General features: G+C 43.2%; 1 protein-coding gene across 1 annotated transcript in view; it reads left to right on the plus strand.

The window, feature by feature from the left end:
- The window catches only part of LOC146685363 (transcription regulator protein BACH2-like), a 65,908-nt gene that overhangs the window by 22,572 nt on the left and 27,151 nt on the right, over positions 1-16,185 (plus strand). Inside the window, exon 2 of the mRNA XM_085440610.1 lies at positions 3,582-3,864. Within this exon, the coding sequence (XP_085296736.1) occupies positions 3,598-3,864 (267 nt within the window). The 5' untranslated portion in view covers positions 3,582-3,597. The remainder of the gene's footprint in view (positions 1-3,581; positions 3,865-16,185) is intronic.

The following is a 16,185-nucleotide window of genomic DNA, read 5'->3' on the forward strand; positions in this document are numbered from 1 at the left end:
GAGAGTGGGCATCCCTGCCTGGTGCCCCTCAAGAGACAGAAGCTGGAGGATGTCTGGTCATTTGTTCTAACACAAGCTGTTGGGGAATTATATAATATTTTTAACCAGTTTATGAAAGAGGATCCAAAACCAAATTTGTGTAAAGTTGCAAATAGAAATTTCCAGTTAACTCTGTCAAACGCTTTTTCTGCGTCTAAAGAGAATATTGTAGTTTCTAGGTTTTTACTGTATGAGTAGTCTATCAAATTAAGTAATCTACGTGTATTTGTTGATGAGTGCCGACCTTTTATGAAACCAGTTTGGTCAGGATGAATTAAGAGGGGGGTTATTTTCTCCAGTCTCTTTGAGAGAGCTTTGCAGATTATTTTAAGGTCTACATTTATAAGGGATATTGGACGATAGCTTGAGGGATATACAGGGTCTTTGCCTGGTTTTAGCAGGAGATTAATGTTTGCAGAATTCATATTTGATGGAAGTCTGCCCTTTTCTCTAATTTCCAACAACGTTCTGTAGAAAACTGGTGCTAGAATCGACCAGAATTCTTTGTAGAATTCTGCAGGAAAGCCGTCTGGACCTGGAGCCTTATTATTGGGCATACTTATCAGGGCTTCCTGGAGTTCACCTGGTGTCAGTGGTGAATCCAGTGCCATTGCTTGAGTGTCTAATAATTTTGGAAGAGTTATGTTGTCCAAAAGCTGATCAATTTCTTTTTTAGATGGGTTTATTTGTGGTGAATACAACGTTTTATAGAAATCCCTGAAAATGTTGTTTATTTGTATCGGTTCATATATTGTGTTCCCAGATGAATCTTGAACAGCACATATAGTTGTTTTTTCTTTATTTATTTTTAGCTGGTTTGCTAGAAATTGACCGGATTTATTACCATGTTCATAATTTTGTAAGCGTAGTCTTTGTACTAAGAATTTTGTTTTTTTATCAATTATCTCATTTAATTCTCGTTTTGTTTTGTGTATTTTGTTCAATGTTTCCTGATCTTGGTGGGACACGTAGGCTTCTTCTAGGGATTTGATGGTTTTTTCTAATTCCTGAATATTTTTGTTTTCTTCTTTCTTTTTATGTGATGAGAAAGGAATTATTTTACCTCTCGTCACAGCTTTCCCTGCTTCCCATAGAACAGATGCTGATGTTTCGGGAGTGTCATTATAGTCTAAATTCTTTTTTTAAATATTTAATAAAGTCTTCATCTTTAAGCAGTGATGTATTAAATCTCCAGTTTTTTCTTGGCGTAGTATTATTCTTGTGCATTAGTGTTAAAGATACAGGACCATGATCGCTGACAGCTATAGGGTGAATCTCAGTGTCTGAAATGTCGTTCAGCAGTGAGCTGCTGACCAGAAAATAATCCAGACGAGAGTGGTGGAGTGATGGACATGTGAGAAAAAAGTATATTCCTTACTGGTGGGGTGAAGGGAGCGCCATGCATCGCAAAGACCAAAGTCGCTCATATACTGTTTGATTATATTTGTGGACTGCCAATTACGCTGAGTTCCTGCTGTATTGAGCCTATCCATTTCTTCATTTAGTCCAAGGTTGAGGTCGCCTCCAAGAACAAGTGTGCCATCTAAGTGTTCAGAGAGTGCACTGAAAAAACCTTTTTAAAGTGCCTGTATGCATGAATAGACCAGGTGTTTGTCAAAGGGTGCAGGAAAATATGCAGCAGTAAAGCAGTTTGCAGTTTGGTTTTAATACATGTAAGTCTAGAACACCAAACTTTTTTTAAACTATTAAAGGAGGGAGTACTCCTTTTTTATTATAAGAGTTAATGAAAAAGAAATAATTGATATAAAATGTAAAAATGTAATTACAAAAGTCCACAGATTGGACTGGAACTAAAATGTGGCTAGTAAGAAAAACATAGAATGTATAGTAAAACTACTGAAATGTGTCTGCAGTTGAAACATGTTTCCTAGAAAAAACAATAAATGTCTATTAACTGACTGACATTACTGGTTTAGAGCAAATATGTCTGCTATAGTTAATAGCTTTAGCTGTATGGCAGCTATCAGAAGACATAGCAAATGCATTGGATAACAGAAAATATACTTTGGTAGTGTTTATTGAAGTAAAAACCATTTGACACAATAGAGCTTGGATTACTGATTAAAAAGCTGGAGAGACATTGTATTAGAGGGATAGTTATTGGTTAAACAGTTACTTAAATCAACGATATCAGAATGTACAAATAAATAATGCTGACTCACATTTACTGAAGGTTACCTGAGGTTCTTTGCTGTACCTTAAACTATTAATAATGTACTAGAATGACATATTTAAGATGTCTTAGTTGGTAAAGTTCACTTTATTCACTATATTATTCTGCTGAAAAAAATTGTAACAACTTTTTGAGTACAGTGGAAAGTTTGTTCCTAATAGTTCCATACATGACCAATTGTGTGGAGGTATACATTTGTTTTTGCCGGTTAATTGCATATTTTAAAATGTAGGTACTGATGTTTCCGTTTTTTTATTTTTTGCATGATAATTGTTCATAATTAAACTATTACAACAAATAGTCTGAGGTCTTGTATTCACTATAAAGGTATAATTTGAAATACACTACTTTTATTCATCACATTGCAGATGATGTGGTTCTGTTGACTTCATCAGGTGACAGCCTCCAGCTTGCACTGGAATGGTTTGCAGCCGAGTGTGAAATGGTGAGAATGAGATTCAGCACCTCCAAATCTGTGGCCATTGTCTTCAGTCGGAAAAAGGTGGAGTGCCCACTCCAGGTCAGGGAGGAGTTTCTGCTCCAAGTGGAGGAATTTAGGTATCTCGGGGTCTTGTTCACGAGTGATGCGAAAAGGGAGTAGGAGATGGAAAGATGGATTAGTGCTGCAGCTGCAGTGATGCTGATGCTGACGCTGTAGCAAAGCTCTTAATTTAGTGGCCGATCTACTTCCCTACCCTTATCTATGGTCACGAGCTGTGGGTAGTGACCGAAAGAACGAGATCGCGGATACAAGCGGCGAAAATTAGCTTCCTCCGAAGGGTGGCTGGCCTCTCCGTTAGGTTGAGGAGTTCAGCCATCCAAATCAAAAGGAGCCTTTTGAGGTGGTTCGGGCATCTGACAAGGATGCCTCCTGGGCGCCTACTGGGTGAGGTGTTTCGGGCATGTCCCACTGGGAGGAGCCCCGGGGCAGACCCAGGAGATGCTGGAGAGATTATCTCTCGGCTTGTCTGGGAATGCCTTGATGTTCCCCAAGCTGGAGGAGGTGGCTGGGGAGAGGGGGATCTGGGCTTCTCTGCTTGGGCTGCTGCCCCAAGACCTGGCCCCAGATAACCGGAAGAAGATGGATGGACTACTTTTTTCCCCCAAACACATTAAGTTCATGTACAAAGTATCTGTATCGGATCAGTATTTTTAATACCAGGCTAAATATTTCTTGGTATGTCCTTAAGATTGTAAAGGAAATCACTCGTATTGAACAACACTAATCCCAATTTAATTATTTACTTATTTACTTCTTTTTGGTGTTTTGAAAAATAAAATGTTACTCATACAAATAGTTTAAGCTTAACTGATATTGTGTCCTGACATGTGTCTTTTCTCTGTGCAGGGTGCTACACAGAGTGATGTCGACAGGCAAGCAGCAAGATAGTGGGGCGGCAACGCCTCTGTACGTATATGAATCCAAAGTCCACTGTGCCAATATGATGTTGTGCCTGGAGGATCAACGGCGGCAGGGCATCTTGTGCGATGTGACTGTACTTGTAGAGGGCAGGGAGCTACGAGCACACAGGGCTGTCCTTGCAGCTTGTAGCCACTACTTCCTGCAAACTCTGCTGAGACACAGCTGGTCACCTGGTGATGCAGAACTCATCATTAGCTTGCCAGACAAGGTAAAGGAGCACCATGACAGCACATAAGAATGGCAACATTCACTGATTTTAAAGATTTGACTCATGTCATTAGTTTAAATAAATAAATAAATGTTACAGGGGAGGTCTGGAAAAAAAACACATAACATCAGTGTGGGCTACTGTGTTGCAGTTGTTATCAGCATTCGCATAGTAAACAGAATTTTACCTCCATGCTTTTTAGCTAAATCTATCTAGAGAGATAGATCTGATTTTTTTTTATGACAAAATGTGTCTTTTGCGATCTCTATTCATTTTAAGAATTCATGGTGATGTGCACAGAAAAGTGTAAGAGTATGTATGCAGAAAGAGTTACAGCGAGAAACTCTAATCCTGTATACTTCTTTCCTCAACCAAATGATCAAAATTCTTAGAAAACTGAGCGTTTGATTAATGGTTTCAAAAGTATTGTAAGGATTTTCAGGTTTTGCATCCCATGCACCATTTACCCTTGGCCGTAACGAGTAACCCTAAATGTAGCACACAACGGACTCAATGCACACAGGGTGATCAAGTTCAACTTCAAATTTATTTATATAGCACTTTTTAAAAACAACATGTGTTGACCAAAGTACTGTACAATAAAATGGACAAAGCAGAAGACATAAAAGAAACATAGAATATTGTTTTAGAAGAGAATAAAATCATACAAAGAATAATGGTAACAAACTTATGATGAATCAAAAGCCAGAGAATAAAAATGGGTCTTTAGACAGATTTTAAAAGTATCCACTGTTGGGGAGGAAATGCCCGGTCTCCTCTGTGTTTTAGTCTGGACCTGGGGACAACCAAAAGCATTTGGTCTGCAGACCTCAAGGATCTTGGGGGAGAATACCAGGTTAGGAGATCAGCAAGATATGTAGGGGCTAGTCCATGCGCAAGGTCTTAAAAACAAGTGTTAAGATCTTAGAGTCAATTTGAAAGCTGACTGGCAGCCAGTGTAGTGATGCAAGTATAAGAGATAAATGATCTCACTTGCGTGTGCCAGTTAGGAGTCGTGCTGCCGCGTTTTGGACTAGCTACAGTTGGCCAGTTGATGAAGAGGTAACACCAAAGTAGAGGCTATTACAGAAGTTGAGATGAGATGAAGGCATGGATCGCTTTCTCAAAATCTCTGAAACAGAGAAAGGGTTTAACTTTTGCAATTAGGCGAAGATGAAAGAAGCTGGTTTTGACTACATTATTTATCTGTTTATCAAAGGTTAAATTGCTGTCAATTTAGTTTTCTGTTATAGTTTTCTAAGGGGCCAAGGTCATAAAGGTTAGAAGGACCAAAGACAATGACCTCAGTTTTCTGTTCATTTAGATTTAGAACATTTAGAGCCATCCATGTCTTTACATCTTTCAGACAATTAAACAGTCCCTTCAGAGGATTTACTGATTTTAATTTCAGTGGAAGGTAAATCTGAGAATCGTCTGCGCAGCAATGAAATGAAATACCGTATTTTTTAAAAAATTGATCCCAACGAGAGCATGTAAATTTAAAAGAGGACCCTGCAAAAAAGCACGGTCCTTGGAGACAATGTGTCTGAATCTAACAGAAAAGTAAGATTAGATAAGTAGGATTTAAACCATTCCAAAACAAGCCCTTTAATTCTGACACATTGTTCCAGTCGACAGATAAGAATACTGTCATCTATTGTGTCAAAAGCAGCACTGTGGTCTAATAATATTAAAATAGCAGAATCTCCCAAGTCAGTAAAAGTTAAAAGGTCATTAGAAACTTTTAAAAGTGCTGTGGTGCGTTTCAAAACCAGTCTGGAATAGTTAACCAATGTCGTGTTGATCTAAAAAGGTCTGAAGCTGCAGAAGGACAATTTTCTCCAGAACTTTTGACAAAAAGGACAATTTAGAGATTGGACGGTAATTTGATAGAACTGTTGAGTCCAGATTCTGCTTTTTAAGGATGGGTTCCACCACATCATGTTTAAAGTCAGAGGGAACAGATCCAGACTGAAGACTGTTATTGTCAATGGAAAGCAAACATGTACCAACAGTGTCAAAAACATCTATCAGTAAGCTAGGTGGAATGATATCCAAGGTACATTTTGAAGGTTAACAAGTTTCTGACTACTTTATTAAGTAATGTAAGGGATACTGGCTCGGAGTGGTCAAAAACGGCCAAAGTTGGAGTATAAACACATGGGTCAGAAATGGGAGGAATAATGTGAGACCTGATATCTACAATTTTATTAATGAAGAATTTCAGTAGATTCTCACATGTTATGTTCACTGCTATAGTAGGAGGATTAAGAACTGAATTTATAATACCAAATAAAATCAGAGGTTTATGGTAATTGTTGGACACGATCTTGGAAAAGTTTTTTGTTTTTGCTGCTCTTGCAGCTTTCTGGTAAGTTGACAGAGATTCTCTAAGTGCCTCAAACGACGCCTGGAGACAGTCCTTTTTCCACTTTCATTCCGCTTTACTACATACCTGTCTGCGTTCCCTGGTGTCATTATTCAACCATGGTGGGTTTTAGGTTTTAGATACCTGGTGGTAAAAGGAGCAATGTCTGCTTGTCTGGAAAGCAGTATTTCCAGACAAGCTTAATTGAACAGAGAAAGCAGACTATTAGTTGTCGAATGAGTGGACTTGTTAACAGGTGATGACTGATTTAGATTTTTATAGGAGCAGCACATTTGATTTACCAGGCTGACCTGAAAAGAGACACTCAAATAAGACATGTGGTCCGAAAGATTTATGTTACAAATTTTAGTGTCAAGGAGTGATAGGCCGCAAGAAAGTACGACATCCAGGGTATGATTGCGTTCGTGAGTTGGGCCTTTGACTGACTGAACCACCTCCTCCAGCTTATCCGGGGGAACACCAAGGCATTCCCAGGCAAGCCGAGAGATATAATCTCTCCAGCGTGTCCTGGGTCTGCTCCAGGGCCTCCTCCCGGTGGGACATGCCCGGAACACCTCACCCAGGAGGCGCCCAGGAGGCATCTTTGTCAGATGCCCGAACCACCTCAGCTGGCTCCTTTCGATGTGGAGGAGCAGCGGCTCTACTCTGAGCCCCTCCCAGATGGCTGAACTTCTCACCCTATCTCTAAGGGAGAGGCCAGCCACCCTTCAGAGGAAGCTAATTTTCGCCGCTTGTATCCACAATCTCGTTCTTTCGGTCACTATCCACTAGGGATGGGTATCGTTTAGGTTTTATCTGATACCGGTGCCAAACCGGTACTTTTGAAACGGTGCCGGTGCTTAAACGGTGCTCAAACCGGTGCTTAAAGAATGGAGAACACAAACTTTGTCCAAAAACCTCTCATGTTTAACTGTTTTCCACTTTTTCTTTGGTCATTTTAGCCTTTTTGGCCAGGGTGAAGGGAGTACCTGCCATCAAACAAGAAGACAGCCGCATGTAGCTATGATGATGTTTGCTAGTTCACCTTACATGCATTAATGTAATAACGTGGTTAGCCTACTCAACATAAATTACACACGAACAACATTAAGCTACTCACGCAGAGAAGAACGGCTGCTGCTGCCATCATCATCAGTCATCATTTCTGCTATACTGGCAGGGCTAGGGGCCAGGACTCTCCTCTTCGGGTTTTTGGGGGATGTTGCTAACTCCGGGTCCCCTAACAGGCACCAAACCCGCAGTAGATGGGCACGGTGGCAGCAAGCTATCAAATACGGTGCATTTCTCGGCTTTTTAAAAAAACGCTATGCGTGGCCAGTAGGGGTGCAACGATACACAAAATTCACGGTTCGGTTCGGTTCGATACTTTGGTGTCACGGTTCGATATTTTTTCGATACAAAAAAAATGTTCATGCCTTTTTAATTTGTCATTTATTAAAATTATAAATATATATTTTAACTCAAAAGTACAGTTTTTAAATTTAACCCTAACCCTTGTGCGTGTTTTTTATTTTGACAGCGAATGCGCACCTGCGGACCACTTATGTGCAGCCCTGGTTATTTAGCTCGTCATATTGCAGCCACAGAAATTCTTTTGTCCATGAAACCATAAAGCTGCACTTTCTTTTTGCCTTATAGTCTGATTTGTCATAACTTCTCCGTTTTGTGGTAAGCTTTTCTTTGGCTGTCACTTCTTCACCCTGACCTGTCTTATTTGGCTCAGCAGAACTAAAATATATATACTGCTGCTTTTACACACACACTCACATGACGGTCAGCGATTCTCTGCGCGATCAACCTCTCACATGTTTAAGCTGCGGGAGATTTCACTTGTCATGTTTGCATAGTAAGCTAACGATTAATAAGACGATGTCAGAGGAATTGGTGCGCAAATTATCATCACTCACAGATCAGTGCTGTCGCTCTCTATACACAGTTTGCACGATTGCAAAGTGAAAGCAAAAAAACAAGCGCAAATTCAAACGCGATTTCAATATGTCACATATTGACAGTGGCTCACCGATACCAATGACATAATTACCCAGCTACATTTCTGAAAGAATGCAAAAGCATTGACATATATTTTTCCTTCCTACAATAGCCCGACGGGCAGGGCAGAGATAGATTTTGGTAGCCCGACTGAAAAAAATCGCTAGCTCCGGGACGTCGGGCTAGCGATATTGCGAGCCCTGTATCTGATTGAGGAATCACTCATCTTTGGAAAAGAGAGTTTATTACAGAGAAATGTCTCTTTCCAAAATAAAAGCTATACTATCCGCTTCTTCTGGGCTATATTCTCAGCAGCATAAGGAGAATCATGTGCTAACAGCTGTCTAAATGACTCGGCTAAAGTTAGTAGCATGCTTGTTGTTTTGGTCTTTGCACTAGGATGATGTCGGAGTAAATGTGCAGTCATATTCGTTGTGTTCCCACTAGTGCTTTCAGGTTAATCTCGTTGAAATGACCTTAACGCCACAACACTGCAAATCTCCGTTAACGAGCTACCGCCGATCGCCCCGTGTGTGGGGCTAGACGGCCAACACGTTAACGAGCTAACTGCGCTAACACACTAGTTCCCACCCATGTAATTGAGCATTGCATGGCACATCCAACATACTGTTTTACTTTAGTCCATGACTCGCTTACCTTCAGGGTCATACGTCACATGAAAACCAAAATAATTCCAAACGCCAGATCTGAATGAGGGTGGGGGAGGTCCATGTGTCTTGCTAGCTTGCCCTGCACTCTTCCTTCTGACTATGCTGTCTGTGTTGAGCGCTCAGTGGATCTGCGCTCGACAGTGCAGCCTAGGCGGAGTAGTCAAACGCAGATTCACTGAGCGCTCAACAGCCTCTGCATCCCCGTCTGGTCCAGCCTCTGCATCCCCGTCTGGCCCAGCCTCTGCATCCCCGTCTGGTCCAGCCTCTGCATCCTTGTCATCCCCGTCTGGTCCAGCCTCTGCGTCCTCGTCATCCCCGTCTGGTCCAGCCTCTGCGTCCTCGTCATCCCCGTCTGGCCCTGCCTCGTCTGGCCCTGCCTCGTCTGGCCCTGCCTCGACTGGTCCTGTGCCCACCAGGCCATGGCCAGCACGCCTGGGACTGGAGGGCCGCCGCCGCCGCCTTCCGCGCGGTCGGCCCCCTGAACTGCTCCGTCGTCTCCATCGTCTCCTTCGGCGCCGCCGCCGCCTTCCGCGCGGTCGGCCTCCTGAACTGCTCCGTCGTCTCCTTCGCCGCCGCCGTTGCCTTGCGCACGGCCGGCCTCCTGAACTGTTTCCACGTCTCCACCGTTGCCTTGCGCACGGCCGGCCTCCTGAACTGTTTCCACGTCTCTGCCGTTGCCTTCCGCATGGCCGGCCCCCGGAACTGTTTGCCCGTCGTCGCAGTTGCCGTCCACACGGTCGGCCCCCGGAACTGAACCGTTTTGGCCTCCTGCGCTGTCGGCCTCCGGGTCGGCCCCCTGAACTTGACCTTCTGGGTCTTTCTGGGCTCTGTCCCTCCTTCCTGGTCCCCCGCCGCCCACCCTGGTGGGGTTGTTTTCTGTTTTTGGCTGTTTTTTGTGCTTCTGTTGGGCGGTCTGGAGCCCGCCCTTGAGGGGGGGGTACTGTCATGGTCCTGGGTCGGTGACCCAGCGCTTTTAGTTATCATTTTCTAGTTTATGATGATGATGATTATTATTATTGTTTGAGTTCTGTGTGTTATATTTGGTCTGCCTTTGAGTCTGTCTCTGTCTATGGTGTCACCCCATCTGTTTGTGAATCTGTCTGTTTAGTTCAATGTCTTGTCTGGTTCCATGTGTCTGAGTTTCCTGTTTTATTGTGAAGGTTTGTGTCATATGTGAGTGTGCTCAGTCTCGTCAGCTGTGATTTCTCCCAGGTGTGTTCCCCTCCTGTCTCTCATCCCTTGATTACTGCCGTCTGTGTATTTAAGCCCTGTGTTTCTCTGTGTCAGTGTCGCGTCGTACCCTCAACTAGCTGTGTGTTCTGCTTCTATGTCCCTAGTGTTTGGTCTCCTGCTCCAGTTTAGTGTTTCTTTCCAGTGTTTCAGTCCTTGGTTCCTCTGTTCTGACTTTTGGTTTTCTTTTGGTGAGTTTAGTTTGTACGAGGTTTTTCCCAGCAATAAAGCTGCGCCTTAAGTTTCACTTCCGTGTCTGAGTTCTGCATTTTGGGTCCACCACTCCTGCTTGCCTGCCACACAGCGATTCATGACACCTACTATCCTCGGAAATGTAAAATGATCGGCTAGAATCTAAAGTGTATCACAGCTCAGGAAAAAAAAAAGCACCGAAATAAAGCACTGAAATGTGCACTGCTTTTCGGCCTGGTTACTACCGTTTATGATGGCACTGGATACCGGTACCCATCCCTACTATCCACAGCTCGTGGCCATAGGGTGAGGGTAGGGACGTAGATCGACCGGTAAATTGAGAGTTTCGCTTTTACACTCAGCTCTCTCTTCACCACAACGGACTGGTACACCGTCCACATCACTGCACCAATCTGACTGTTGTCACCCACTCCTGTCACTCGTGAACAAGACCCCAAGATACTTAAACTTCTCCACTTGGGGCAGGAACTCGTCCCTAACCTGGAGTTAGCACCCCACCTGAGGACAATGGCCTCATATTAGGAGGTGGTGATTTCTCATTTCCACCGCTTCACACTCAGCTGAGAACCATTCCGGTGCAAGCTGGAGGCCATCACCCGATGAAGCCAACAGAAGCACGTCATCTACGAAAAGCAGACATGAGATTCTGAGACCACCCACAAGCTTGCGTGGTCTCATTTTTAAAAATTACAAATGGAATCGGTGGCAAAGGGCAGCCCTAGCGGAGTCCATCACCCACCGGAAACAAGTCTGACTTGATGTTGGCTATGCAGACCAAGCTATGCGGTTGTATAAGGATAGAATGGCCCGTAGCAATGGGCCAGAAACACTTATACTCCCCAAGCAGGTCACTCCGAGGGACATGGTCGAATGTCTTCTCCAGGTCCACAAAACACATACAGTGGGGCAAAAAAGTATTTAGTCAGCCACCAATTGTGCAAGTTCCCCCACCTAAAATGATGACAGAGGTCAGTAATTTGCACCAGAGGTACACTTCAACTGTGAGAGACAGAATGTGAAAAAAAAATCCATGAATCCACATGGTAGGATTTGTAAAGAATTTATTCGTAAATCAGGGTGGAAAATAAGTATTTGGTCAATAACAAAAATACAACTCAATACTTTGTAACATAACCTTTGTTGGCAATAACAGAGGTCAAACGTTTACTATAGGTCTTTACCAGGTTTGCACACACAGTAGATGGTATTTTGGCCCATTCCTCCATGCAGATCTTCTCGAGAGCAGTGATGTTTTGGGGCTGTCGCCGAGCAACACGGACTTTCAACTCCCGCCACAGATTTTCTATGGGGTTGAGGTCTGGAGACTGGCTAGGCCACTCCAGGACTTTCAAATGCTTCTTACGGAGCCACTCTTTTGTTGCCCGGGCGGTGTGTTTTGGATCATTGTCATGTTGGAAGACCCAGCCTGGTTTCATCTTCAAAGTTCTCACTGATGGAAGGAGGTTTTGGCTCAAAATCTCACGATACGTGGCCCCATTCATTCTGTCCTTAACACGGATCAGTCGTCCTGTCCCCTTGGCAGAAAAACAGCCCCATAGCATGATGTTTCCACCCCCATGCTTCACAGTAGGTATGGTGTTCTTGGGATGCAACTCAGTATTCTTCTTCCTCCAAACACCACGAGTTGAGTTTATACCACAAAGTTCTACTTTGGTTTCATCTGACCACATGACATTCTCCCAATCCTCTGCTGTATCATCCATGTGCTCTCTGGCAAACTTCAGACGGGCCTGGACATGCACTGGCTTCAGCAGCGGAACACGTCTGGCACTGCGGGATTTGATTCCCTGCCGTTGTAGTGTGTTACTGATGGTGACCTTTGTTACTTTGGTCCCAGCTCTCTGCAGGTCATTCACCAGGTCCCCCCGTGTGGTTCTGGGATCTTTGCTCACCGTTCTCATGATCATTTTGACCCCACGGGATGAGATCTTGCGTGGAGCCCCAGATCGAGGGAGATTATCAGTATGTCTTCCATTTTCTGATGATTGCTCCCACAGTTGATTTTTTTCACACCAAGCTGCTTTTTTGCCCCACTGTATAGACTGGTTGGGCAAACTCCCATGCACACTCCAGGATCCTCGAGAGGGTAAAGAGCTGGTCCAGTGTTCCACGACCAGGGGGAAAACCGCATTTTTACTCCTGTATCCGAGGTTCAACTAATGGACGGACTCTCCTTACCAGCACCCTATCATAGACTTTCCCAGGGAGGCTGAGGAGTGTGATCCCCCTTTAGTTGGAATACACCCTCCATTAATCGCTACCTTATCATGGTGGAGGAGTTTGTTAGGGTGTCCCAATGACAAACTGGTCCTGAGTGAGGTACCAGACAAAGAGCGATTGAAAAGACCTCTATGAGTTTACAATCAAGGGAACAGTTCACACTGCCCGGGATTGGGTTACCGGGGCCCCACCCTGGAGCCAGGCATGGGGATGGTGCCTGAGGGTGAGTGTCTGGTGACTGGATCTTAGTCCATGGACCCTGTAGGCCCACCACCTGCAGGAGGCGCTGTAGGGGTCAGGTGTAATCTATGTCGGGCCATGTAATTGAGCATTGCGTGGCACATCCGACATACTTTTTTACTTTTGTCCATGACGCGCTTACCTTCAGGGTCATACTTCACATGAAGACCAAAATAGTTCCAAAGGCCAGATCTGAATGAGGGTGGGGGAGGTTCAATTTGCCATGTTGCAACAAGCTTAGCTCCTGTCTTGCAAGCTTGCGCTGCGCTCAGTGGATCTGCGCTCGACAGTGCAGCCTAGGCGGACTGGTTGAACGCAGATCCACTGAGCGCTCAACACAGACAGCATCGTTAGAAGAAAAGTTGATAAAATAAATTACATTTTTGTATTGTTCAATACATATGCTTACCGAACCGAAAGCACTGTATCGAACGGTTCAATATCGATACGAGTATCGTTGCACCCCTAGTATTTATATATAAACATACATGTTAGCAGAGACGGGTCTTCCAGCAGAATCTGCATGAATATTGAAGATACTTATTGTCTAGACGGAGGAATAATCACACGTGGGGCATCGGCTTTTACCGGAACATTCACACCAAAAGGTGACTTTGTTTATTGAACTCTCGCGTATACTCCGCAGCATAACAGGAAGCATCCTTTCAAAATAAAATCACAACAGATGACAATGAGGGCATACCTATTAACTAGCTCAACACCCCCACTTGCACTCACGTTGTCAGCTTTACATGCATTCCAAAAGAAACAGTTTTTCTTTACTATTTGTTTACACTCCAAACATATATTTCTCAAACTTCAATAACTTCCCCTTTGTTGCTGGCTTTGTCATAACATCGGCCACCATCGGACCTGTCGAACAATATTCCAATATCAAATTTCCAGCATTAACTGTTGAGCTCACAAAATGATACTTGATATCGATATGCTTACACCTCTGTCTGTTAACAGGATTCTTTGCCAATGCAATAGTCCCTTGATTGTCCTAAAAAATCTTTGGTGGTCCCTTTTGATGCTCATACATGCTTTGCAACAGTTGTGTCAAGTACAAACATTCTTGTGTTGTTGCTGCCAAAGCTATGTACTCTGCTTCACAAGTTGACAAGGCAACAGTTGGCTGCTTCTTTGTTCGCCATGACACCAAAGTACCTTCTTCATTCAGGCTTATGCAGTAACCTGTAGTACTCCTCCTGTCAGTCACATCTGCAGCCCAGTCTGAGTCACTGTGACCTTGTACTCTCAAATCTTTGTCACTTTTCCTGTAGCACAATGTCTTGTCTTCTGATTGTTTCTCGTTAAACAATTTTTATTCGTTATCAAGAATAGCATAAAACATAACAACCAAACAGAAAAGAAAGAAAGAACCACCCCCCCCCACCCCCACACACACACACACACAAAAAACATATTTTCACTCAATTACCCACAGATATAGAAAGAGAAAAAGATAAACTCCAAGAATGAATTATCCTTTACACTTACTTCCTATTTAACTGAGAACATCTTAATCGCAACCACCCCCCCTCAACAGTTGGGACAAATCATCTGGCAAATAAGAAAGAAAAGGGACCAAACATTGAGAAAGAGACCCTCATTTCCTCCTAAAATAGCAGCAGTTCTTTCGTGAGGAATAACTTTAAATAATTCTCTGTACCACAACGTCACAGAGGGAGGTTTATCCTTAACCCAATTAATGAGAATACATTTACTAGCTACCAGCAATAGTTTGTCACATAATTTGCGCTGCAAGTGATTCAATGTTACTTCTTTTGAGGCTAGGCCAAGAAGAAAATACCCAGGGTCCCTTTGAATCAGATTGTTAAAAATATTACTTAGTTCTTGAGATATGAAGCTCCAAAATCTTTTGATTAATTTACATTCCCAAAAGTAATGTAAAAAAGTGCCAGTTTCTTTTTGACATTTACTACAAAAATGGGAAATATGAGGTACAATCTTATGCAAGACATTAGGAGCTATATTCAATTCAATTCAATTCAATTTAATTTATATAGCGCCAAATCACAACAAAAGTCGCCTCAAGGCGCTTCATAGATACAGAGAAAAACCCAACAATCATATGACCCCCTATGAGAAGGCACTTTGGCGAAAGTGGGAAGGAAAAACTCCCTTTTAACAGGAAGAAACCTCCGGCAGAACCAGGCTCAGGGAGGGGCGGGGCCATCTGCTGCGACCGGTTGGGGTGAGAGAAGGAAGACAGGATAAAAGACATGCTGTGGAAGAGACACAGAGGTTAATAACAGATATGATTCAATGCAGAGAGGTCTGTTAATACATAGTGAGTGAGAAAGGTCACTGGAAAGGAAAAACTCAATGCATCATGGGAATCCCCCGGCAGCCTACGTCTATTGCAGCATAACTAAGGGAGGATTCAGGGTCACCTGGTCCAGCCCTAACTATATGCTTTAGCAAAGAGGAAAGTTTTAAGCCTAAGCTTAAAAGTAGAGATAGTGTCTGTCTCCCGAATCCAAACTGGAAGCTGGTTCCACAGAAGAGGGGCCTGAAAACTGAAGGCTCTCCCTCCCATTCTACTTTTAAATACTCTAGGAACAACAAGTAGGCCTGCAGAGCGAGAGCGAAGTGCTCTAATAGGGTGATATGGTACTACAAGGTCATTAAGATAAGATGGGGCCTGATTATTTAAGACCTTGTATGTGAGGAGCAGGATTTTGAATTCAACTCTGGACTTAACAGGAAGCCAATGAAGGGAAGCCAAAACAGGAGAAATATGCTCTCTCTTTCTGGTCCCTGTCAGTACTCTTGCTGCAGCATTTTGGATTAGCTGAAGGCTTTTCAGTGAGTGTTTTGGACATCCTGATAATAATGAATTACAGTCGTCCAGCCTGGAAGTAATAAATGCATGAACTCGTTTTTCAGCGTCACTCTGAGACAGGATATTTCTAACTTTAGAGATGTTGCACAAATGGAAGAAAGCAGTCTTACATATTTGTTTAATATGTGCGTTGAAGGACATGTCCTGGTCAAAAATGACTCCAAGGTTCCTCACAGCGTTACTGGAGGCCAAGGTAATGCCATCCAGAGTAAGAATCTGGTTAGATACAATATTTCTAAGATTTTCAGGGCCGAAAACAATAACTTCAGTTTGATCTGAATTTAGAAGCAGAAAGTTAGCGGCCATCCAGGTCTTTATGTCTTTAAGACATTCCTGCAGTCTAACTAATTGGTGTGTGTTATCTGGCTTCATGGACAGATAGAGTTGGGTGTCATCTGCATAGCAGTGTAAATGTATGCTATGTCTTCTAATGATGCTGCCTAAGGGAAGCATGTATAATGTAAACAAAATTGGTC

Source organism: Copadichromis virginalis, linkage group LG19, assembly GCF_057382275.1.
Source record: "Copadichromis virginalis isolate Kocher_CV1m ecotype Utaka linkage group LG19, C_Virginalis_male_GT1.1, whole genome shotgun sequence".
NCBI classification, from domain to species: domain Eukaryota; kingdom Metazoa; phylum Chordata; class Actinopteri; order Cichliformes; family Cichlidae; genus Copadichromis; species Copadichromis virginalis.